This window comes from Caretta caretta, chromosome 3 (assembly GCF_965140235.1).
Source record: "Caretta caretta isolate rCarCar2 chromosome 3, rCarCar1.hap1, whole genome shotgun sequence".
NCBI classification, from domain to species: domain Eukaryota; kingdom Metazoa; phylum Chordata; order Testudines; family Cheloniidae; genus Caretta; species Caretta caretta.
In genome coordinates, this window is record NC_134208.1 from 7981073 (window position 1) to 8005709 (window position 24637).

The 24637-nt window shown below is 46.0% G+C and overlaps 1 protein-coding gene across 7 annotated transcripts in view; it reads right to left on the bottom strand.

Moving 5' to 3' along the window:
• Nucleotides 1–24637, bottom strand: part of FBXO16 (F-box protein 16) — a 78780-nt gene that overhangs the window by 52677 nt on the left and 1466 nt on the right. For 6 of the 7 annotated variants that reach the window (XM_075126323.1, XM_075126321.1, XM_075126324.1 and 3 more), the window contains exon 2: nucleotides 1998–2141. In XM_075126323.1, the coding sequence (XP_074982424.1) occupies nucleotides 1998–2141 (144 nt within the window). Of the gene's footprint in view, nucleotides 1–1997; nucleotides 2142–21737; nucleotides 22003–24637 lie in introns of all 7 variants that reach the window. The other variant, XM_075126322.1, reaches the window with a different exon arrangement.

Consider the following 24637-nt stretch of genomic DNA (forward strand, 5'->3'; position numbering starts at 1 on the left):
TTACCCCTTTCTTTAGGGGTAAGAAAGGAGTTCAGTCTTCATGGCCCATGCCATCCACAGCCTCTGAAGAGGCTACCACTCAGAGGCACAATTAGTGCCAAGTGTAGAGGTGGTTTTGTGATGTGGGCATTTATCCACTAGGACACAGACTGAAAGCATCAGAATCTTGCCTTCATCACTCAGGAGAGTGCACTGGGAAAGGTAGAATACAGTAGCTATTCTGTCATAAGGATCAAAGAGGAGACACTCATACACCCAAATCACAAGTGCACATTGAAACAGTTACTAACCACAACTAGGAAAATATTATTCATCATTGCAAACTCCAAACATGTTGTTGTTTTAGCAGCCAGCAAGAAAGACTCCAGCAGAGAAAGACAATATCAGTGCTGACATTTGGTACAGTCCAATTGTCAACCTAACAATGACTCTCAGGAGGGGTGGAAAAATGACATTTCTTTTCTTTGCATGTTTCCAGTTATTGTTTGTTTTGTTTTATTTGCACTTGGCAAATATGAGGCACTTGGCAAAATAAGAGGCCCTCTAGTAAGCCTTTTATTGGCTCAACTTTGAAAACATTTGCCACAAGAAAATGATATATAGTCAAAGATCTAAGTTTTCGTTTGGAAAATTTAAGTGAAACTGGGGAGTTATTTCAATGAAAGCAATGTTAATGGCCTCTGATCAAAGAAAGATACCGTGTTTGCTTTCAGTACTCTTAGGAATACAGCTGAGCCAAATCTGCCAAGAAGCTCTGCTTACTCCAGGCATTTGGAAACAAATTACTATAAATCAGTATTATTGTCCCCTGGCTTCTCCTCCTCTTCCACATCAGGTTTGAGCTTCTTGTCCTCTCTTTCAAGGCTTTGCATGACTCTGCTTTAACTTTACTCTGATCTCCTCCCACTCCTGTCCCTCACTGCCTTCTTTACTACAAGTCACCCTCCTAAGCATCTCTTTTCTCTTCTCCAGTCTCTTTCTACTTTACCTCTCGAGGTTCCTTCCGGCCCCACATTTCTATGATTCTATCATTCAGGACTTCTTCTACTCTGCCCCTCAGGACTTGAAGTCCCTTTCTCTTCTCACTCTGATCCCTTTTAAAAGTGCAGACATGATCAGAAAAATGACTATATAAAAATGGCACTTTATCTCTTGACAGAACTGCTCCCTGTGTGTACTGAGAGGAATATCCGTTGGTTTTAGTGGTCAGAAATAGATTTTTTCTATTTTTCCTCCTGTCAGCCCTGCAGAACCAGCACAGGTATGGGAAGCAGATTAGATTCTCGAACGTTCTCAAGGGAATTCTTAACTAAATTCTGATGAAAGAATATTACTGGTGATGATGTGTGTGAAAGCCCAGCTGCACTTACCCCAGATATAGCCTGTAGGGTTTGAAATTCGGAAAAAAATTCTTTTTATTCATAAACTGAGCACCTCCCTAAGACTTCTAACATATATGGCACCCTTGGCGGCAATCTCAGCAGAGCGGCCATGCACCACGAACTTCTTTGGTCCGAAATGAAGCACATTGGCCATTTGGTGAAGCCTGCACTGCCCCTGTCTGTGCTGTACTTGTTCTGTGGCTCAACTGAAGACTTCAGTCCCTAAGGATATGAGTCCAGCACCTTAAACAATTCAAAGACATTTGTAGTTTTAAAGTAACCCAAGCGGCAAGAAAACAGAAGAAAAGACACAGGGAATTCTATTTTGAAAGTTTATGCACAATACAGCATACATTAATATTACTGGGCTAAATCCTCAAGTCTTTAAACAGTTATTACTGATTCCTTACTCAGGCAAAACCCCCAGTGACTTCCATTAGATAAATGACTTGACGATTTGGCTCATCCGCAGTAGAAAAAAATCTACCTTTAAATAATAGGATGGATTCTAACTATGGGACTAAATCATTCTTGACTGACTTGCATTAAAGTCTCCTCACATGAGTAAGGGAAGCAGGATTTGGCTTATATCTGACTCAGCTGTATGGGACTTACCTTGTCATTCATAAGCTGATTGTTCAGAGGTGTCCATGTGCTCATCTTGGTTTGCAGTTTGGGGCCATCCATGTTTTTGGGAGGTGCAAATGCCATCAGGAATGCAAGCTTGCAGGCCACCCTAATATCCTTCTGCAGACGAGGCTACAACAGTTAGAATAAAAGACCAGCATTATTTCTGTGATGCCCCATTGCCGATGCTAAAGCACTGTTAGTTAAAATCATGAATTTCATCAAGAAGGAATGTACAAGTTCCATGGCATAGCAATGAGTCAAGTAAAACTCTTCCTCATAAACTTGAATCCTGCAAAGTAAAGTTAACATTTCATATAGAAAAGGACAATTCTATGGTTTTAGAGGCTTTTATGATAAGATTTACAGACACACAAAAGAATATCAAGACCTTTTTCAATAAAATCCAGTTGGCAAAGCTGAATGAAGAAGAATCACAACACTTGATGCTCAAATTTTCCCCGTGGAAATCCTACAGGCCATTCAGAATCCAACAATATGCACAGCATCACACTTATCTATCTTAGGGCATGTCTACACTAAAAACTTAAGTCAACCTATGTTAGGTCAACTTACAGCCACCACAGTAATTACTGCGGTGGTTCATGTCCACTCTGCCCTTTTTCCGTTGGTGGTACGTGTCCTCACCAGGAGCAACTCCACCAATTTAAGAGGGGCTGAGAGCCTGGGCTCTCATCTCCACACATAGCTCCCCCCTGGAGCCAGATTGCCTTGGGGCTCCTCGCTCTCTGCCCAAGAGCTGCCCTGAGGATCCCCATTCCCAGACGGGCTCTTGCCCAGATTCCAGGCTCCCAGCTCTCAGCCGGGCTCCCAGGTCCCCATTGGTAGCTTGGGGGCAACCCCTCCAGCTCTCAGCTACCCACTCCCTGCTAGGTGGCTGCTGTGCTCCTGTGTAGGGAGCCAGGAGCCCCAGGGCAGAAGCCCTGCTGGAAGGGGGGAAGCCAGGACCCCAGGGGGAAGCCCAGCCTGGCTCTAGCTGGAGCCCCCCATCCACCCAGCTTTCTTGTCAATTTCAGGTTCTAGCATGGAGCTGTGAAATTGACAAGACAGCCAACCTAAGTAACCCACAGTGTCCACAATGACACTGTGTCGCTGTAACTTCACTGTCATAAGCCCTATGCCTCTCGTGGAGGTGAAGTTATTATGTCGGTGTAGTAGGGCACTTACATTGGTTTGAGCAAGGATGTAGTGTGTACACTGACATAATTAGGTCGACATAAGCTGCCTTATGTCGACCTAATGCTTTAGTGTAGACAAGCCTCTGAGTTTCACTGTAGTAATTGAGTACCTTCCACGTAAAATCAAAAGCAACAGCTAAATCCCTAGTGGATTTTATGGAGTCTCTGGGTTTTCTGCTTGGGTTATTGGTTGAAGGTTTTTTGGTTAATGTGCTTGTTTCAGGCCCATGGGTATATGTAATATAACACTACAAACCCAGAGATCTAGCTAGGTTTTTATATTGTGCTCATTACCTTAACATCTATATGCACTAATGGCCTGATCCAAAGTCACTGAAGTCTATGAGAGTCTTTCCATTAACTTAACTGGGTTTTGGATCTGGCCTTATTTCAGTTAGGGCTAGATTGTAAACTAGGATTCTGCTCCTGGGGCAGACCAGAGGAAGAACTGTATCTCAGAGAGTCACAATCTGAGCAGGAGCAAATGACGGAGTCAGGATGGCCTTAATCCCCTTTTATTTCCTTGAACATCTGAGTGAAGGCTATGAGAATCTAATCTTTAAGGATGATTCTATGGAGCTTATGAGAAAAAAATCATTTCAATCTACTAAAAGAAAAAGATCAATTTAAGATAGATGGTGGTACGTAATTAAAACTGTTATTCAAAACAATTGTTCAGGTGTTCCAGCACCTTCAACCTGTGGGAAAGGGTAAAGAAATCAAGGGCCTCCAATCACTATATACTGTGTCTAAAAGAGGGCTCAGAAGGAGAAAATCCCTCTGTATCTTTACCTACTTTTTTGGAGGAAACCTTACACATGTAAACATGAACCTTTGCTGACAACAGACAGGGCTATTCCTTCAACTACAGTAAGCCTATTAGGCCCCACCCAACTCAGCAAGATTCTTAAACATATAGGTTTCAGAGTAGCAGCCGTGTTAGTCTGTATTCGCAAAAAGAAAAGGAGTACTTGTGGCACCTTAGAGACAGACCAATTTATTTGAGCATAAGCATCTGATGAAGTGAGCTGTAGCTCACGAAAGCTTATGCTCAAATAAATTGGTTAGTCTCTAAGGTGCCACAAGTACTCCTTTTCTTTTTAAACATATCACTAATTTTAAGCATGTGAGTGGTCCCATTTACTTTAATGGGACTATTGAAGTGCTTAACATGAGGCATGTGCTTAAGAACACTGCTGGATCAGGGCCTTAGACAGCAAAACTTCTGGGGCAGAGGCTTAATTTTATATGTCTACAGCAGCGAGCACAATGGGACCCTCAAGCCTGACTAGGTCTCTGTATGATACTGTCATACTGCTGCTACTACTAACAAATAAATCAAGTGGGTCTTTCCAATCAGGAATTATGTTAAATGCTTTCCCCTGTTTTTTTGATCAGTGAATGACCAAAAGAGGTTTTGCGCAAATCAGGAAGCAATTAAGTTTTTTTCCCCCAAGCTCCTGACACTGCAGAGAAAACAAGCTGCAAAGATTTAATCTTCTTAAAGATAAATGCAATAACGTTGGAGATAAACGTTTTGCACTATTTTTCCTACTAGGTTATACATCATTTTAAAAAACATAAAATGGCTCTTTCCTGATTTTGATGAGCATACAATACCCAGTCCTCCAAGAGTCCATTTGCTTCCTTTATATTTGACTAGCAGAATGAGATTCAAAATGGTTAAGAATTGATTGAAAGCTCCTATCTTCCTGCATTTTAGTGGATTTGTTTTTGGATGTTTGTATTGATCCTGTGGCTTATGGCATTGTTTTTTTTTTTTTTTTTAACAACAATTGGAGACCTGAGGTCATATGTGTCACTGCACTATGTTTTTGGGGTTTTTTTAAATTCTCTTTTGTGGCACCAAATAAATGTCATCTCTACTGGTCTAAATGGTAGTGTCTTTATACAAATATTTGTCCAAATATGTGAAAGTCTTTTTCTTTATCCTCAATCCTGTAACAGGCTTTAATTGTTCTGCATAAGGGCCCATCCCCATGGAGCCAGTGGCAGGATTGGAGTCTTAGATTATAATATTCTGAAAATTCAATAATTTCTTTTAAATGAAGTGGCATTAAAAATGTCTGAAGTCCTTAATATGGTGATTGGGTGCCTGTTCTATAAATACTTCAGTATGTTTATTTTAAAGCTTTCATGATGGCAGGATGATTTAGGACTTCTGGAACAAAAGAAAAGCTAACTCTGATACAGTATATATTGCTATCCTGCCATACCTCCAAGTACTACAAAACCCACAGCAAACACCTTTGTATAGCACTTGGCCGATACAAACACACTCTGATGCTCACAAGAAAAACCTTACAGAAAGCCCAATCCTGCAGGCTATCCAGTCAAGATTCTCTTCTTTCCTTCTGCAAATGCGGCAGGATCAGTCCCAGCAGATCACGCTTTCCTTGTATTTTTTTATTTCTTTAAAAATATGATGGAAGCAGAGGAGTGAAGAGAACCAGTAAAACATACACACTTGCTGTCCTCACTATCTTTTGATGCACTATGGTTTAATAGCTAGATCAGGAGACTCTCTGATAGGACTCCTCATTCCTGGTTTCTTTTTGATGGGGAGTTTTTTAAAGCAGTTATTGTAAGTAGATGACAGGTTGCAAAGTCAAGCACTCCAAAGTTAGGAAATGCCAGAATTAAGGTTGCCTGTGTAACCTTAATTTGGCTTTCTCGTGCATTGCACTATGATATAGTTTTAACCTACATGATAACATACTATTTGTTCTACAGCACGCTGGCCTCATCCACTGCACAAGAAGGACAGTGCTTACAATAACACTGCAGGCTGGTGAAGCAGTTCAGTACAAAACAAAAAACAAACAAACAAACAAAAAACCAGGGTCAGGCAGTCATGTTCCTGTTCTGAGAGGAAATTTAGTATCAAAGCATCAAAACATAACCAAAAATAATCCCAACCCTGGTTTCACAGATGACAGCCTTCTTCCTACACAGGCTCTTCTTTCATAGAATCATAGAATATTAGGGTTGGAACAGACCTCAGGAGGTTATCTAGTCCCACTCCCTGCTCAAAGCAGGACCCATCCCCAACTAAATCATTCCAGCCAGGGTTTTGTCAAGCCAGACCTTAAAAACCGCTAAGGATGGAGATTCCACCACCTCCCTAGGTAACCCATTCTAGTGCTTCACCACCCTCCTAGTGAAACAGTGTTTCCTAATAGCCAACCTAGACCTCCCCCACTGCAACTTGAGACCATTGGTCCTCGTTCTGTCATCTGGTACCACTGAGAACAGCCAAGCTCCATCCTCTTTGGAACCCCGCTTCAGGTAGTTGAAGGCTGCTATCAAATCTCGCCTCACTCTTCTCTTCTGCAGACAAAATAACCCCAGTTCCATCAGCCTCTCCTCATAAGTCATATGCCCCAGCCCCCTAATCATTTTTGTTGCCCTCCGCTGGACTCTCTCCAATCTGTCCACATCTCTTCTGTAGTGTGGGGCCCAAAACTGGATACAATACTCCAGGTGTGTCCTCACCAGTGCCGAATAGAGGGGAATAATCACTTCCCTCGATCTGCTAGCAATGCTCCTACTAATACAGCCCAATATGCCATTGGCCTTCTTGGCAACAAGGGCACGCTGCTGACTCATATCCATCTTCTCGTCCACGGTAATCCCCAAGTCCTTCTGCAGAACTGCCAGTTGGTCCCCAGCCTGTAATGGTGCATGGGATTCTTCCTTCCTAAATGCAGGATTCTGCACTTGTCCTTGTTGAACCTCATCAGATTTCTTTTGGCCCAATCTTCCAATTCATCTAGGTCATTCTGGACCCTATCCCTACCCTCCAGCATATCTACCTCTCCCCACAGTTTAGTGTCATCTGCGAACTTGCTGAGGACACAATTCATTCCATCATCCAGATCATTAATAAAGATGTTGAACAAAACCGGCTCCAGGACCAACCCCTGGGGCGGCCACTTGGCCGGTTTTGTTCAATATCTTCATAAATGATCTGGAGGATGGTGTGGATTGCACTCTCAGCAAATTTGCGGATGATACTAAACTGGGAGGAGTGGTAGATACGCTGGAGGGGAGGGACAGGTTACAGAAGGACCTAGACAAATTGGAGGATTGGGCCAAAAGAAATCCGATGAGGTTCAATAAGGATAAGTGCAGGGTCCTGCACTTAGGACGGAAGAACCCAAGGCACAGCTACAGACTAGGGACCGAATGGCTAGGCAGCAGTTCTGCAGAAAAGGACTTAGGGGTGACAGTGGACGAGAAGCTGGATATGAGTCAGCAGTGTGCCCTTGTTGCCAAGAAGGCCAATGGCATTTTGGGATGTATAAGTAGGGGCATAGCGAGCAGATCGAGGGACGTGATCATTCCCCTCTATTCGACATTGGTGAGGCCTCATCTGGAGTACTGTGTCCAGTTTTGGGCCCCACACTACAAGAAGGATGTGGAAAAATTGGAGAGAGTCCAGCGAAGGGCAACAAAAATGATTAGGGGTCTAGAACACATGAGTTATGAGGAGAGGCTGAGGGAGCTGGGATTGTTTAGCCTGCAGAAGAGAAGAATGAGGGGGGATTTGATAGCTGCTTTCAACTACCTGAAAGGGGGTTCCAAAGAGGATGGCTCTAGACTGTTCTCAATGGTAGCAGATGACAGAACGAGGAGTAATGGTCTCAAGTTGCAGTGGGGGAGGTTTAGATTGGATATTAGGAAAAACTTTTTCACTAAGAGGGTGGTGAAACACTGGAATGTGTTACCTAGGGAGGTGGTAGAATCTCCTTCCTTAGAGGTTTTTAAGGTCAGGCTTGACAAAGCCCTGGCTGGGATGATTTAACTGGGAATTGGTCCTGCTTCGAGCAGGGGGTTGGACTAGATGACCTTCAGGGGTCCCTTCCAACCCTGATATTCTATGATTCTATGATTCTATGATACCGGCTACCAACTAGACATCGAGCCAGTGATCACTACCTATTGAGCCCAACAATCTAGCCAGCTTTCTATCCACTGTGACAAAGTTCCTCCTCTGCCATGGTGGGTCCTGCGCTTACTGGTGGATTTGCTCACCTCAGAGGCTCACGGCATCCCTCAGTTTGGCCACTTTCGTGGCTCAAATCTGCCATTCACTCACTTAGCCTCATCACTGGCCAGCATGGGGAAAAGGAAGAAGAACAATCCCTGCAGTCTCTGCTGATCCACCTAGTGGATCAGGGAAGAAGCCAGAGACCTTCCCCTCTGGTGGAACCCACAGTCCAGGCCAACTCCTCCGGTATCAAGTAGGGAGTTGAGGGGATGGAGGGATGGGGGGAACCCAGGCCCGCCCTCTACTCCGGGCTCCAGCCCAGGGCCCTGTGGATTGCAGCTGTCTACAGTGGTCTCTGTAACAGCTGCGTGACAGTTACAATGCCCTGGGCTACTTCCCCATGGCCTCCTCCCAACACCTTCTTTATTCTCACCACAGGACCTTCCTCCTGATGTCTGATAATGCTTGTTCTTCTCAGTCTTCCAGTAGTACGCCTTCTCACTCTCAGCTTCTTGCGCCTCTTGCTCCCAGCTCCTCGCACGCACACCTCACTTGTGTGTGTGACAGCCTTTTTAAACCAGGTGTCCTGATTAGCCTTAATTAATTCTAGCAGCTTCCCAATTGGCTACAGGTGTCCTAATTAGCCTACCTGCCTTAATTAGTTCTAGAAAGTTCCTGAATGTTCTAGAATAGTCTCCGTTATCTTATCCAGGGAAAGGGGACCTGCTTAACCTGGAACTAATGTATCTACCTTCGACCACTCTCTTGTAGCCATCTGGCCTGACCCTGTCACACCACCTTATAGTCCATTCATCCAATCCATACTTCTTTAACTTGCTGGCAAGAATACTGTGGGAGACAGTATCAAAAGCTTTGCTAAAGTCAAGATATATCACATCCGTCACTTTCCCCATATCCACAGAGCCAGTTATCTCATCATAGAAGGCAATCATGTTGGGCAGGCATGACTTGCCCTTGGTGAATCCATGTTGACTGTTCCTGATCACCTTCCTCTCCTCCAAGTGCTTCAAAATGGATTCCTTGAGGACCTACTCCATGATTTTGCTGGGGACTGAAGTGAGGCTGACTGGTCTGTAGTTCCCCAGGTTCGCTTTCTTCCCTTTTTAAAATATGGGCACTACTGGGGGGGAGGGATAGCTCCCCCGATACCTCCCCCGATTGTCATGAATTTTCAAAGATAATGGCCAATGACTCTGCAATCACATCAGCCAACTCCCTCAGCACCCTTTCTGGTTCCTTAAACAGCTGCTTTTATGACCCCTCCCTTAAGTACCTGTGTAAACCTGAGTTAGGAACGCCTCATCACACAGGGAGAAGGTAGTATTAATTGAAAGCAAACAGAGCCCTGCAAAGCAACAGACAATTATCTTAAACCTCCATAGTACATCGTCTGCACCAACCACAATCACCTCCTAGCATTACAAGCACTGCACTCACAAGCATAGCAACAAATATTAGTGGCTTCCAGCTTCAATTGCTGCCTCAAGGCATCCCTGATCCTTATAGCCCCATGCTGAGCCCCTCTAATAGCCCTGGTCTCTGGCTGTTCAAATTCAGCCTCCAGGTGCTGAGCCTCAGTGGTCCAGCCCTGAGTGAAGCTTTCACACTTCCCCTCACAAATATTATGGAGAGTACAGCACAAGGCTAGAAGCACAGGAATATTGTCATTGGCCAGGTCCAGCTTCCCATATAGGCAGCACCAGAGGGCCTTTAAACAGCCAAAAGCACACTCAACAGTCATTCTGCACTTGCTCAACCTGTTGTTGAACCGCTCCTTGCCGTCAAGGTGTCCCGTGTATGGCTTCATAAGCCATGGCATTAAGGGGTAGGTGGGGTCTCCAAGGATCAAAATGGGCATTTCAACTTCCCCTACGGTGACCTTCTGGTCCGTGAAGAAAGTCCCTGATTGCAGCTTCATGAACAGGCCAGTGTTATGAAAAATGTGTGCATCATGCACCTTTCCGGACCAGCCAGTGTTAATGTTAGTGAAACGCCCACGGTGATCCACAAGCACCTGAAGAACCATAGAGAAATCCCCTTCCAATTAATGTTCTCAGTGGCTAGGTGGTCTGGTGCCAGAATTGGAATATGCGTGCTATCTATCACCTCTCTGCAGTTAGGGAAGCCCATTTGTGCAAAGCCATCCACAATGTCATGCATGTTTCCCAGAGTCTCAGTCTTTCGGAGCAGGATGCGATTAATGGCCCTGCACACTTCCGTCAAAATGAGTCCAATGGTTGACTTTCCTAATCTGAACTGGTTAGTGACCAATCAGTAGTAGTCTGGAGTAGCGAGCTTCCACAGTGCAATCACCACGCACTTGTCCAACAGAAGGGCAGCGCTCATTCTAGTGTCCTTGTGCCTCAGAGCTGGGGTGAGCTCATCACACAGTCCCATGAATGTAGCTTTCCTCATCCGAAAATTCTGCAGCCTGCTCATCATCCCAGACGTGCATGACAATGTGATCCCACCACTCAGTGCTTGTTTCCCGAGCCCAAAAGCAGTGTTCCACTGTGGTCAGCACCTCCATGAATGCCATAAGCAATCTCGTGTCGTAGCTACTACGTGTGGCGAGATCAATGTCACACTCCTCTTGCCTTTGTAGTTAAAGGAATAACTCCACTGCCACTCGTGATGTGTCAGTCAGAGTGAGCAGCATACTGGTCAACAGTTCGGGATCCATTCCTGCAGACCGACGAGGCAGAGCGCGCAGTTCATAAAGCATTGAAAGATGGCGCCAAATGCGAATTGCCAAATGCGGAAAGCACAGGGATTGCTGGGATACGAAGCAATGCATCACGGGGTGAAGGGTTCATGTAGAGTTCATGCACCTGGAAACATTCAGGGCACACCCTGAGTGTTGTGTAGGAGCAGTGCACACACTGCTCCGTCCAAGGACATGGACCATGGGAAGTCGCCCAGAGGACATGAACCGAGGGAAGCTTCCTTGGACTGGGCTCAAGGCCTGAGAGCAAGGACTGTAGTAGATAGAGGCTGGTAAATAAGAATATTAAAGTCATATTATTTCCTTTGTTGTTTGCTTTTGCAGTTGGAGTATGTAATGCGCAGGGGGGAGAGAAATAAAAGAGAGGGAGGAAAAGCTGACAGGCAGAAGCCCGTCGGCAGACCAGCCTGCTTGCTTGCTTAAAGCCTTGTCTGTCTTGTATTTGAACCGCAACAACTGGCGCCCAAACATGGGGCCCTCAGCACTCACCTCGCCCGGCAAGGGTTTCAGACGCGTCACTCATCCGCTTCGCGGATCCCGGTGAGTATTTTTCATTGTGGTAAGTATGGGAAGCTCCCTCTCTGCTTTGCAAGTGCAACACCGCAATGAGCTACAGTATTTGCTGCGTAAGGCTCAGCATGATTGCCCCACTCGAGAACTCACTCTCCTGCTACAGGAGGTGAGTGCCCAATGCCCGTGGTACCCTGAAGCTAGAACCCTTAAGCTAGCGGACTGGGAGTGGTTGGGCCAGACATTGCACAAAGAGCCTCGGGCGCCCATGCAGGCTTTACATGCCTGGCACCTCTGCTGCGACACGATACAGCGTGTCGCATCAGAAAGACCCTCTCCCGCGCCAATAGAGGGGCTGCCGATCTCGCCACCCCCGTCCGCTCCTGCAGCCATCCCTCCCCCTGCTTCGCCCCCAGCGCCTCAATTACCACCGCCTCCCCTGTCATCCCCACCGGAGCCGGTGTGTGATCGCCATCCCCCCGTGGGGCCCCATGCTCCGGGGCCCCCCGGGGGGTCGTCTGCATCTGCTCAGGGGCTTTCGCTGGTGCAACAAATGCTTCACACAGCGAAGACTCGCTCCAATATTACAGCAGAGGAGCTGGCTGATTTGGTCTCAGTTTGTCCGGTGACCTGGCAGGATGATGGCCAGGGCAACCAGCTTGCAAACTGGGTCAGTTTGCCTTACTCGGTGATCCGAGAGGTAAAGAAAGCGATTCGCGAGTTCGGCCTGACTAGTACGTATGTACGTGGTCTCATTGAAGGGCTAGGTACTGGGTACACCCTCGTCCCCGAAGACGAGAGCGCTGTTGTGCATGATGCTGACACCCAGTCAGTATGTTATTTGGCTTAGTGAGTATCGGCAGATGGCGGAACGCCAACCCCAGGTATATAGAGAGCAAGGTGTCATTTATGAGCACTTGGAAGGGGAGGGCCAGTTTGCTACCGTTCAGATGCAGTCTCAACTCCCTCAGGCCATCTTCTCCATTATTTCCACCTGTGCCCAGCATGCCTTCTGGAAGGTCCCGGATTCAGGCAGGCCTACTAAAAGCTTTGCCAGTATCCGTCAGGGTGCATCAGAGTCCTTTATGGGTTTTACCAACAGATTGCAGGAGGCTATCCTCCGACAGGTGGATAGCCCTGCAGCAGCTCAGGAGATCCTGTTAAAAATGGCGTTTGAAAATGCGAACGAGGATTGCCGCTGTGCTCTCCAGGCGGCACAAGCCTCTGGAATTCTAGAGCTGTCGGACATGCTGCGGGCATGCCAAAACATCGGAACCCAAGCACATAAAGCTCGGGTTCTGGATGCCGCTCTGCGAAAAAGTGGAAGGGAGGGGAAGCGTTGTTACAGCTGTGGTAAGGAGGGTCACTTTCAGCGGGAGTGCCGCTCCTCGACAGCGCCCGCTCGCCCCTCAAAGAAGTGTCCCAAGAGTTGGAAGGGCTATCACTGGGCTAATCAGTGTCGTAGCGGGTCAGGAAACCGCACGACGGGTCCCCCCCGAACCCAGGGCCAAACAGGGGTGTTTCCCACTCAGATGACTGCCCCTCTGCCTTAAAATCCATAGACTCCATGAGGGCGGCGACTGCCGGAAGTGCAGGGCTTGATTTGATTATGCAGGAGGACGCTGATTTTCGGTTGCCGGGGGAGGTTTGCGCCATACCTACACAGGTGACGGGACCCCTCCCTGCCGGATTTGTGGGTCTGGTTCTCCCTCGCTCACACGCTGGGAAATGGTTTTTTTTGTCATCCCAGGGGTCATTGATGCCGATTACACCGGCGTTATTAAGGTTCAGGTGTGGATCCATCTTCCGCAGTCGCTCCCGCGTGGACGATCGATTGCACAATTGATTTTAGTCCTCTCTCAGGTGCCAGCCGCAGAGGATCGGGCCCGGGGCGGGAACGGCTTTGGATCAACGCTGTCTCAGTTGCCGTCTCACAATACCTCCTCTCCACTTGTTGCTCTAACAATGTCGGTCCGCCCCTCGAAACCTCAGTTAACACTTCTCTTAAATAATGTTCCTTTTACAGGGCTGGTGGACACTGGAGCTGACGTTACGGTGATTCGTGATCCGGAGTGGCTGGTCAGTTGGCCAACAGTTCCTTCTAAAGAGTTGTGGGGGATCGGGGGTAGCAAACCTGGGTGCCAAAGTTTGTCTTGGGACATGGTCTCTAAACCAGGAGGCCGTGCCCTTGCTACGATCCGCCCTTTTGTGCTCCCTGTCCACCTCAATATTTGGGGCTGTGACTTACTTGCAAAGCTGGACACCACCCTCGATATTAATATATAATGGCCCCAAACCCTCCCTCACCCACCTTGCCCTCCGCATTACCATTGGTATGGCAATCCTTAGAGCCCGTATGGATTGACCAGTGGCCCCTCCCTCTAGAAAAGCTGAAAGCACTTCATTTGCTTGTGCAGCAACATTTGCATGCACAGTGCTTGGAGAGCTCCCCTAGTCCTTGGAACACCCGGTGTTCGTTATTAAGAAAAAATCTGGTGCATGGAGGCTGTTACATGATTTAAGGGAAATAAATAAACGCATCCAACCCATGGGCCCCTTGCAGTTTGGGTTGCCAAACCCGAATTTAATTCCTCAAACCGATCAGCTTTGTGTGTTAGATTTAAAAGATTGTTTCTTCACCATCCCCCTTTGCCCACAAGATCGTGAAAAATTCGCGTTTACGGTGCCAGAATATAATAATCAGCGACCTTCTCAAAGGTATCAGTGGAAGGTCTTGCCCCAGGGAATGCAAAATAGTCCAACCTTGTGTCAACTTTTTGTGGATCAGGCCCTCGCCCCTTTTCGTGCCCAATACCCCACACTAAAGGTTTACCATTATATGGATGACATTTTGCTTAGTGGTCCCCAGGTCACGGCACAACAGCTTGAATATTTGTCTCAGATTCTCAGCCAAAATGGCCTGTTAGTGGCACCAGAAAAAATCCAACGCTCTTATCACTACCAATACCTTGGGCATAAGGTTTTACAAACCTATGCTGCCCCTGTTCGCCCGGAAGTGGTCCTACCCCAACCCCTAACCCTTGTTAAATTACAACAGATTTTGGCTCATTTAAATTGGATTCGACCCTACTTCCGTCTCCCCACATCGATGCTGCATCCGTTGTTCAAGCTCCTACGGGCACCAGGCGCAGTTATTGCCATTACTGAGGAGCACATTGCCTGCATTCGACAGATCAATGCAGCGTTGAGTTAGCAGTTTGTGGATAGACTCACTGAGGTTCGTCCCCTGTGGTTGGTTCTCCTTGCCACCCCTCATATGCCTACTGCGGCTCTGTTTGTACCTCGTACGGACACAGCCGTCTCTATCATAGAGTGGATATATTTGTCATCCACTCCTCCTTGGAACATTTATCCTTATTTAGACGCCCTGTCCGATCTTGTTCGAAAAGCCTGCCACCGTGCAGTGCAACTCACGGGCACTGATTTAGTTGCCATTGTGTTCCCCTTGTCACGTAGTGAATTTGATTCCTTGTACCACACTTCCTTGGCCTGGCAGGTTGCTCTTTGTGATTATGTGGGAGAGATCTCTTATAATCCCCCAAAAGATCCTCGGTTGGTGATTACACAAAAGGTGCCACTAATCGTACATCGTCTTAGCCGCTCTCGACCTATTGTTTCAGCTATCACTCTTTTTACTGATGGCTCTCCACATCGCGGTGTTGTCGCCTATCAATTAGGTGACCCCCCTCATTGGCATTCTTGTTTTACGCTGTTTCAGCGTTCCGCGCAGTGCTCAGAACTGGCTGCTGTTATTTTGGCCTTTCAACTTTTTGCTGATTGTCCCTTTAATTTAATCGTGGACAGGCATTATGTTTATCAGGTAATCGATCATTTACCCCTTGCCCTCATTACCCCTCAGGTCAATGCAGACCTTCTTCGCCTGTTTTTGTCCTTACAGTATCTCATCACCACTCGTAATTTCCCTTATTTTGTTGCTCATATTCGCAGTCATACCCCTCTGCCTGGGCTACTTACTGAGGGCAATGCGCGCGCCAATCACGCGTTACGTGGTCAGGTAAATTCCCTTTTTTCTGACCCCATTGAAAGCCACTCCTTTTTCCATCAGTCTGCCACTGTTTTGGCCTGACAGTTTCACATTCCTGCTGATCATGCATGTTCTATTGTTCGTTCCTGCCCCCACTGTGCCGCTGCTGCCCCTACCTTTTCTTATGCCGTTAACCCCAGAGGCACCGCAGCGAATCAGCTGTGGCAAATGGATGTCACTCACGTGCCACAATTCCGCCCCTATTCGTTTTTACATGTTTCCATTGATACCTATTCGGGATTCCTCTGGAAGACCCCACAGCGTGGGGAAGCCACTCCCAAAGTTATTCACCATTTGCTAGCCTGTTTTGCTGTTATGGGTCGCCCGAGCCAGATAAAAACGGATAATGCCCCAGCCTATTGCTCCACAGCCCTCTCCACCTTTTGTGCCCAATGGGACATCCGTCTCAAACACGGGATTCCTTATAATTCCACGGGCCAAGCCATTGTTGAACGTGAAAATCGCACGCTAAAAACCTTGCTCGACAAACAATTAAAACAAGGGGAGCTGCGTCTCCGAACCTTAGGAGACATTCAGCAACAATTGCATATCCTTTTGTTTACTTTAAATAATTTAACGCTGAACGCAGATCAGCAGACCCCCGCGGATCGGCATTTTCACAAATCCGAGGTACTGAAAAGACTGCGTGTCTATTACCGTCAGCTGCCCGATCCGCAATGGCTGGGCCCAGTACCTTTAATCACTTGGGGTCGGGGATATGCTGCTGTGTCTCTCCCTGCAGGACTATTGTGGGTTCCGGCCCGGTGTGTGCGACCGGCACTGAAACAGCACGGCGTGGCACCAGGGGCTATCGAATCCCATACCGGAGTTTCAGCTGACCTTGGAGGAGAACACGGTGCCTCCCGGGTCGACAACGGCGGTTCGGAGACGGAGGAGGCGTAGCGTCCCAAGCCAGCCCATGACATGGGGAGCAGTAAAAGCATTGGTCGCCGTGGCTCAACGAAGACTGGCAGCAAACCAACAGCCAGAGACTCCTGAGACTCTGTTTCTGGCAATTCTCGCTCAAATTACTGCTAATTCTGTATTGATTGTATGCCTTTTGTGCCTGCTATTTCCTGTAGGGGTTGGCTCGGGAGTGCTTCCTCCGTTACGGGCCCGAATGACATATAACCTATGGGAAAGATTGGCTTCAATAGCAAATGTTACCCACTTTTGTTTATCTGATTCTGTAGCAGCCGGAGAACTGTTAGGTACATGCCTTATTCCAGTATGTCATCACCCTGAGGAAATAGGGAATGAGACGATGCTCGCTGCTTACGCGAATCTCTCTTCCCAGTACTCTGGCATGGCTAATTGGGGCCCGGCCAACCATACTTTGCCTCAAACGGCCGTATCCCTCCACACACCGTATCCGGCCGGGGCCAACAATGTCACCTGTGCGCGTGTGGTCAATTGCGCTCGTACAAAGGTGCCCTTAGGCTGTTGGCAAATTTCCTCAACCTTTTTTAAATTGTTCCCATGCCATGAATGTTTCGTACAATTATGGCCATATCATCCTACCATCAGGGTGGTTTTTTACCTGCGGCTCACGTTCCTTTAGTTATATTCCCACAAATTTAAGCGATGGCACCCTTTGTTGCCTCAGTAGAATAACACTCATTTTGCCTTTTGCCGGCCAAAAGCGCAGTAAAAGAAGTACACCCCTTTCAGAAGATTGTGTCGCAGATGTCAATCTTCTCAGCCGCTCTGAGTATACCGCCTTAGCGGCCTCTATTGTTGGGGTCCCCGGGCTTGCCACTTATACAGCAAGAACTTTAAATGCCCTGGCGTGTTTTGCAGCAAAGGCAATTAATACAACATCTCAAGCAATTGCCCTACTTAACACAGAGCAACATGAATTAAGGGATGCAATTTTGGATAACAGAGCAGCCATTGATTTTCTGCTCTTGAAACATCATTTAGGCTGTTCCACGTTTCAGCATATGTGTTGTTTTAACTTAACTGAGAATAGTCGTTCCATAGAAACTAGACTGGCCGAATTGGCCAATCTTACGGCACACATACGCCAAGATCTGGGGTTTGAGGGCTTTTGGAATTGGCTTACAGGTTGGCTGCCCTCTCTAGGATGGCTGCGACAATTTTTCGGTTATCCTGTATTTGTGATTGTTGGGCTTATTTTTTGCTGCTGCTGTGTACAATGTATTCCCTCTTTGTTAAGGCTTTGTAGAGACCCGCCCTGGCAGCTCCCCGAGTTATGTCCTTGTCTGTCCGGGAGTTAAATCGCTTGCAAAAGCAAATTGACAGCTACCATGAGATGGCCGAGCACAAATAAACAAAAAAGGAGGGGATGAAGGGTTCATGTAGAGTTCATGCAGCTGGAAACATTCAGGGCACACCCTGAGTGCTGTGTAGGAGCAGTGCACACACTGCTCCGTCCAAGGACATGGACCATGGGAAGTCGCCCAGAGGACATGAACCGTGGGAAGCTTCCTTGGACTGGGCTCAAGGCCTGAGAGCAAGGACTGTAGTAGACAGAGGCTGGTAAATAAGAATATTAATCAAAGTCATATTATTTCCTTTGTTGTTTGCTTTTGCGGTTGGAGTATGTAATGCGCAGGGGGGAGAGAAATAAAAGAGAGGGTGGAAAAGCTGACAGGCAGAAGCCCATCGGCAGACCAGCCTGCTTGCTTGCTTAAAGCCTTGTCTGTCTTGTATTTGAACCGCAACAACGGGGCATGGGGATAGGACCCAGGATGCCCTGCAACCCCCTCTGCCTTCCCACAACTCTTAGTGGCAGAAGAGGAAGAGATGGTCTGTGGGATAGCTGCCCAGAGCGCACCAATCCAAATACCATTGCAAGTGCCGCAAATGTGAACACACGATTGCGCAGGCAGCTGACAGTGTGAACACATAACAGTGGTTTCCCTTCAGCGCTCTCTGAGCGGCACTGCAACTGCCAGTGCTGTAACTCTGCCAGTGTAGATAAGGCCTAAGAAAGTGGCTCAGACTATGCCTGGCAGAAGCCATAATGCCCATATCGCCAACCAAACACAAAAAGAATCTTCATTCACACGAACCTCACCAGACCTGTGGTGCACAGTGAATGAACTGGGCTACAGAGCCAGATATCGGGGTAATCTGGACAGAGGTATTCTTCATGGCATGCAGCTTTTTAACAGGGGCATGGTTAGTGACCTTCTGAAGATGTTGAGATGATGTGGTGAAACATATAGCAACATCACAGAGTTAAGCCATGACATAGTACTGACCACGTTGCAGCGGCTTCTCCATTAGGCACTGAAACATGGCCAGTGGAACATGTAGACCAAAGGAAGGGAGGTTATGGAACAGGTACAGTCCATAAGGCAACACTGTTTTTTTACTTTGGACTCTTGCAATAGAGGTATTTGCCAACATCCCTTAGTCAGATCAAAAGTTGTAATTTATCTAGTTTTACCTCAACTACTGGCACTGGGTAGGTATCAAACAGAGAGCTATTACTGGCTTTTATTCTGAAATCAGAGAAAAAACTGAACACTATTGTCTGGTTTTGGTGTCAAAACAATTAGTCTGCACCATTCACTTTGTGATTCCTCTACTACACAAATTCAAGCATGTTATCTAATTCTTGCATTACTATCTCCCACATCCTTTCCAAGACACAGGACACTCCTTTCTGAACCCTGCTACCTGGCTTAATTTGGATGCAATACTCACTGAAATGAGTCTTCCCAGGTGCATTCATGAAAATATCTCTAAAGCTGTTAAGAAAATGCCTGGCTTGTTCCACCAGCTTTCTAGATGGGTTTTCTCCAAGCACCCCAATAGCATTAGACTCCTTACCAGATATCTGGGGGCCTAAGTTTAGTTCCTGAGTCACAGGAGAACACCATCATGCCTCTGCTCTTCTGTGATTTCAGAGAGACTGAAAACATGAAGGTGGGAACAAAACATCCCCTATTCTATAATCCTAACAAGGATTTCACCCTCTAGAACAATGCAAGTATATACTGGGAATCCTGGGCAGGATCCACCTGAGATCTCTTAACTTGGAACATCTGCTCATATAGGCAGGTAGTACATGCCTTGATAGCATTCATCACCATGTATTTTTGACAGGTTTCCACACCCCATTTTGGGTTTATATCCCGCCCTCCATTGCCGTTTCGGTTGGTGTCGAGGTTTGGTGCCATCAGCCATTTTGAAAAAGAAAACTTTTTTATTATTTTTTATGTTTGAATAGGGTGCTTGTTGAGTGCTTGTGTTTGGTCATGTTTAGAGAAAAGGGTTGAAAGAATAGAAAGAGAGGCCTTAAAGATTAAAAAAAAAGAAAAATTTGGTTAGGTTTAGAAGACAAAAGGAAAGAAAGGTTATTAAACAGAAGAAAGATTGTTTGGTTAGGTTTAGTAAGGAGAGAGAATTTTAAAGACCTAGTTTGGCATGTTATTAAAGAATAGAAAGAAAGAACTTAAAGAAAAATAAAGATTTTTGTTTTTAAAGGGTTAGTTTGAAAGAATAGAGGCAAGTTATTAAAGAAAAGAAAGATTTTTGGTTAGGTTTATTAAGGAGAGATGATTTTTAAATAATAGAAAGAGAGTAAAAAATAAGCACAGGGCAAAGAAAAAAAGGGTTTTAGAGAATCAAAAAAAAATAAAGCAATAAGAGAGTCTGTATTACTGAACACATGCAGAGTGAAGCATCCTACCTTAGCAACTATTGGTAGAGAAATGATAGGTGTTCTGGGTGGTGAACTTTGGGAGCTATCCCCACCTCACGGTGGAATGATCCGAAGCTGTTTTACAGCTACGTCACAGAATGCACTTTTTGAACCAATCCTTTCATACCAAGATTTTAAAACAAGAGCCTTTCAGAAACAGGCTATCGTGGGGTGGATTATTTGAAAAACTCTAGCCAATGAATATTTGACCGTGCATCTAAAACCATGTATTTTTGCAAACTGCAGTTTTAAAATTGGAAGCCTAGACACAATGGCCACGTCCTTTTACAAGACGTCTACAGACACCAAGAAGCCGGAAATGTCTATAGGTGCAACAGCTCGTGTTCAGAAGAGAAGACCCATTTACACTTATTTTGCTAAAGAGGCAGCGCCGTTGCCAAACCCCACGTTTCATCCTGAAATTGAACAGAAGAAATAGGAAAACTTTATGGGATCACTGCCAGTTATAAAAGAGGAAAAGGACTGCGTGTGAAAAAATTTGTTGCCAGCTTTGGAGGAAGCAGACTCAAAGGCGGAGGTAAGATACTCTTTATAACAAATTGATGAAAAATTACAAATATTTTATAAATATTTATGGTTAAATATATTTGTTTTTTATAGGTAGGAATGGAAGAAGAGTCTGTATACAAGGACATAGCAGCTGAGGGATCGTCGGAGGATAGCCATGTCAAGAACCAACCGAGAGACCCCAAGTCATGGAAAGACGGCAACACTGTTACGGTAAAAGCAAGTGAAAGTTTTACCAGTTGTGAAAAAATTATTACATTTATCCGCTTAAAATTAATTTTTTTATTTTTTTGGACAGATAACCAAGCCAGGGCCACACAGGATCACCACACTGGTGTGTGATGAGTGGCTGACAGAACCAGAAGAGCATGATCAGATAAAAGCAACTTAAATTATTTGAAAGAAAAGAAATATATCTATGTAAGGCGGGGGTTAAACGCTAGTATACGGATGTGCTTAATAATAGGTTGATGAAAAGATTACTGATGGAGTGCCTGGCTTTAAAAACAAAAAAAACCTTTATTTTTCTTTAAGTTCTCTCTATTATTTAATAACATGCCAAACTAGGCCTTTAAAAGCATCTCTCCTTACTAAACCTAACCAAACATTATTTCATTTTGTCCTCTAACCCTAACCAAATATTTCTTTTTTGTAATCTCTCTTTCTATTTTTTCAACCTTTGCCTCTAAACGTGGCCAAACATAAACTGCAACAAGCCCCCTATTCAAACATAAAAAATAATAATAAAAAAATCTTTTTCAAAATGGCCAACAGCACCAAACCTCAACACCAACGGAAATGGGAACGGATGGCAGGACATAAGCCCAAAATGGGGCGTGGAGACCTGTCAAAAATATATGGTGATGAATGCTATTGAGGTATATACCACTTAGGCAATTGAACACTTTTCCATTGCTGTACTCATGTAATAAATCAGTAGGGCTAGAAACAGACAGTACATGTTAGCAGCAAACTCAATTGGTTCACCTCATATGGATCCCTGCTGCTCTTCTACATCCTGCCCCCGCATACAGTGAGGTGGGAGGAAAAGGTAGGTCCTGTAGTCCTTCCTAGAAAAGCCCACTTGAACAGCCATCTTAGAAGCCAGAGAGACGTGTTTCTCCAAGGGCTAGAAGGTCTAGCGACAGCCAATCAGAGCCCAACAGGCTCAAATAAAAGCAGCTGCAGTCCCTTAGCAGGTCAATTTTTGGGCAGGAGCGAAGGAGTAGGAGTTCTTCTTTGGCTGCAGGAGCTGCACAAATAAGTAAAGTTTATGGTAGGCTGAACTCACAGAGAGATTGCAGAGAGAGAAGACCCTGAGGATGCTGGTGCTGAGCTGGAGATAAAAGGGCCTGGTAGGAAAAGGTCCAGACAAACAGTAGCAAAGAACTGACCTACTGAGCAGTATGTGGCAGCTATGTATAGGGTCCCTGGTTGTGACCCCCAGTAGGGTACAGGGTAGGTTCCCCTACTGATCACAGTTAAAATGGTGTAAGCCCCAAGAAGGGGCAGGCCTTAGTTAGGAGCCTGAACAAAAAGCAGAATTTAAAGGGCTCATAGCTAGGGCTGAAGACTCTAGGGAGGGCAAACAGATTGCTTAGTTATTGAACTCTGTACTACTCCAGAAGGGGTTCATTTGGACTTTGTGACTTGGGTGGGGAGCTGAGCCACTGAAGTCCTGCCATCCAATGTTGACAACCTATATGGGGTGCCAGAAGTGCAAAGAGGACTGCAGTACCACACCCAGCTGCAAGGAGATGCTTGATGGTGTGACAAAGTTCCTGCTCTACCTTGGTGGGTCTTGCGCTTATTGGCAGATTTGCTCACCTTGGAGCTTTATGGCAGCCCTCAGCTTGGCCGTTTTTCTGAACCCACAGTCCAGGTCGACTCCTCCTGTGTCTGACCAGGAGTTGGGAGGATTTTAGGGGAACCCGGGCCTGCCCTCTACTCTGGGTTCCAGCCCAGGCCCTGTGGAATGCAGCTGTCTAGAGTGCCTCCTAGAACAGCTGTGCGACAGCTACAACTCCCTGGGCTACTTCCCCATGGCCTCCTCCCGACTCCTTCTTTATCCTCACCATAGGACCTTCCTCCTGGTGTCTGATAATGCTTGTATACCTCAGTCCTCCAACAGTCCGCGTTCTCACTCTCAGCTCCTAGTGCCTCTTGCTCCCAGCTCCTCACACGCACACCACGAACTGAAGTGAGCTCCTTTTTAAAACCCAGGTGCCCTGATTGTTCTGGAACCTTCTCTGTTACCTTACCCAGGGAAAAGGGACCTACTTAGCCTGGGGCTAATATATCTGCCTTCTATTACTCTCCTATAGCCATCTGGCCCGACTCTGTCACAATGGATAAGAGTTACCCTAATTGTCCCCATGGCATTTACTGAGTTGCTGTACCTTTATCAACTCTCTTCTTTGGTACTTTCTGGGTCACTAAGCCTCCTCTTAGGCTAGGCAACATTTCCTCCCCAAGCTGTCCAGCACCAGTCCAGTGGAGATTAGCTCTTGAAATGGTTCCTTCACAATTCAGTTAGATAATGAATCTTTGTACAGTGCTTTGAAGGTTAAATGGGCCACACAAGTACTCAGTATTATTCTGTATAGCCAGGGGTAACATTGACTATATGGGTAATATCCGTGGTGCTCCTTAGAATCCAGAACTGTATTGGTATATGCGCTCCTTTGATATAAGAATCAAGCAGACAAATCCTTGTGTTCTAGAACATGATTTTATTGGTTGCCTTATGATACAGTTGTGCACTACTTGCAAATGAAAGGTTTCAGAGGAACAGCCGTGTTAGTCTGTATTCGCAAAAAGAAAAGGAGTACTTGTACTCTAAGGTGCCACAAGTACTCCTTTTCTACTTGCAAATGAAGTTGTTTACCACAGCAGAATGATTTCAGTCCCCCTGATCCAACTCCCATTAAAGATAACGAAGACTTTCTTTTATTTCAATAGAAGCTGGGTTAAACCCTTTGTTTTAAAAAATAATTTGATTGCATTTAAGAAAGATTAATGCTATGTTTGATCAGATCATATTAACTAAGGGCATTAAACTCATTTCCTTTAGCTAATGTTAATCTAGGCTTAACCCTCTGGAATACCATTTCAGGGCCTTCTGCAAATCATAGTCAGAGTAAGTCTTCCAGAGGCACTGTTTTATTAAGCCTTCCTGGCTCTTCAGAGATTCATGTTCCCAGAGGTTTAAAAACAAGTTACTCAGAAATAATCTAATGACCATAATCCACATGATGGTATAAGAGAACTTTCACCTGGAATGAACTAACCAAACTCTAAGGTTTAGAAAGGAAGAGAGGACTGCTTGTAAATGATCATCCTGGGAGTCAACAGTAGTTAATTCACATCTACTGTCCTCTGTGTATTTCAAGTGTTGCAAACCATAGTAATAGAAAGGTAAACCAGAGAGATTAGCGTATACAGAACAAAAAGAATCAAGTATATGAGATTCAACATGAGAAACTACAAGAGGATTGATCTGGGGGAAATAATGTGAAACAGAGAGAGATGATGGGAAGCTGTTGAGTGGATGGGCAGCAAAATGGTCTTCTTGATGCTGCATCTCATTGCAAGGTGTTGTGTCCCACTAAGTGCCCCCTCTGCCAACAATTACCCTATGGCATTGACACCCTTCAGTACTCCAGAGTTGACACCCTCGCATCCCCAGTGGTCTCAATACCTGTGGGGGACCCATACCCTATATTATCAATACCCTTTTCCACTCCAGGCATTAATATCCCCAGTTCTACACCCCACAGCATTGATCGTCTCCGCGCTTCCCAGTGGAAATGATCCCCCCCAGGGCACCCATGACATCAGTCCCTTCCACAGCTCTTACCTGTGACCCACAGCTTTAATGCCCCCAA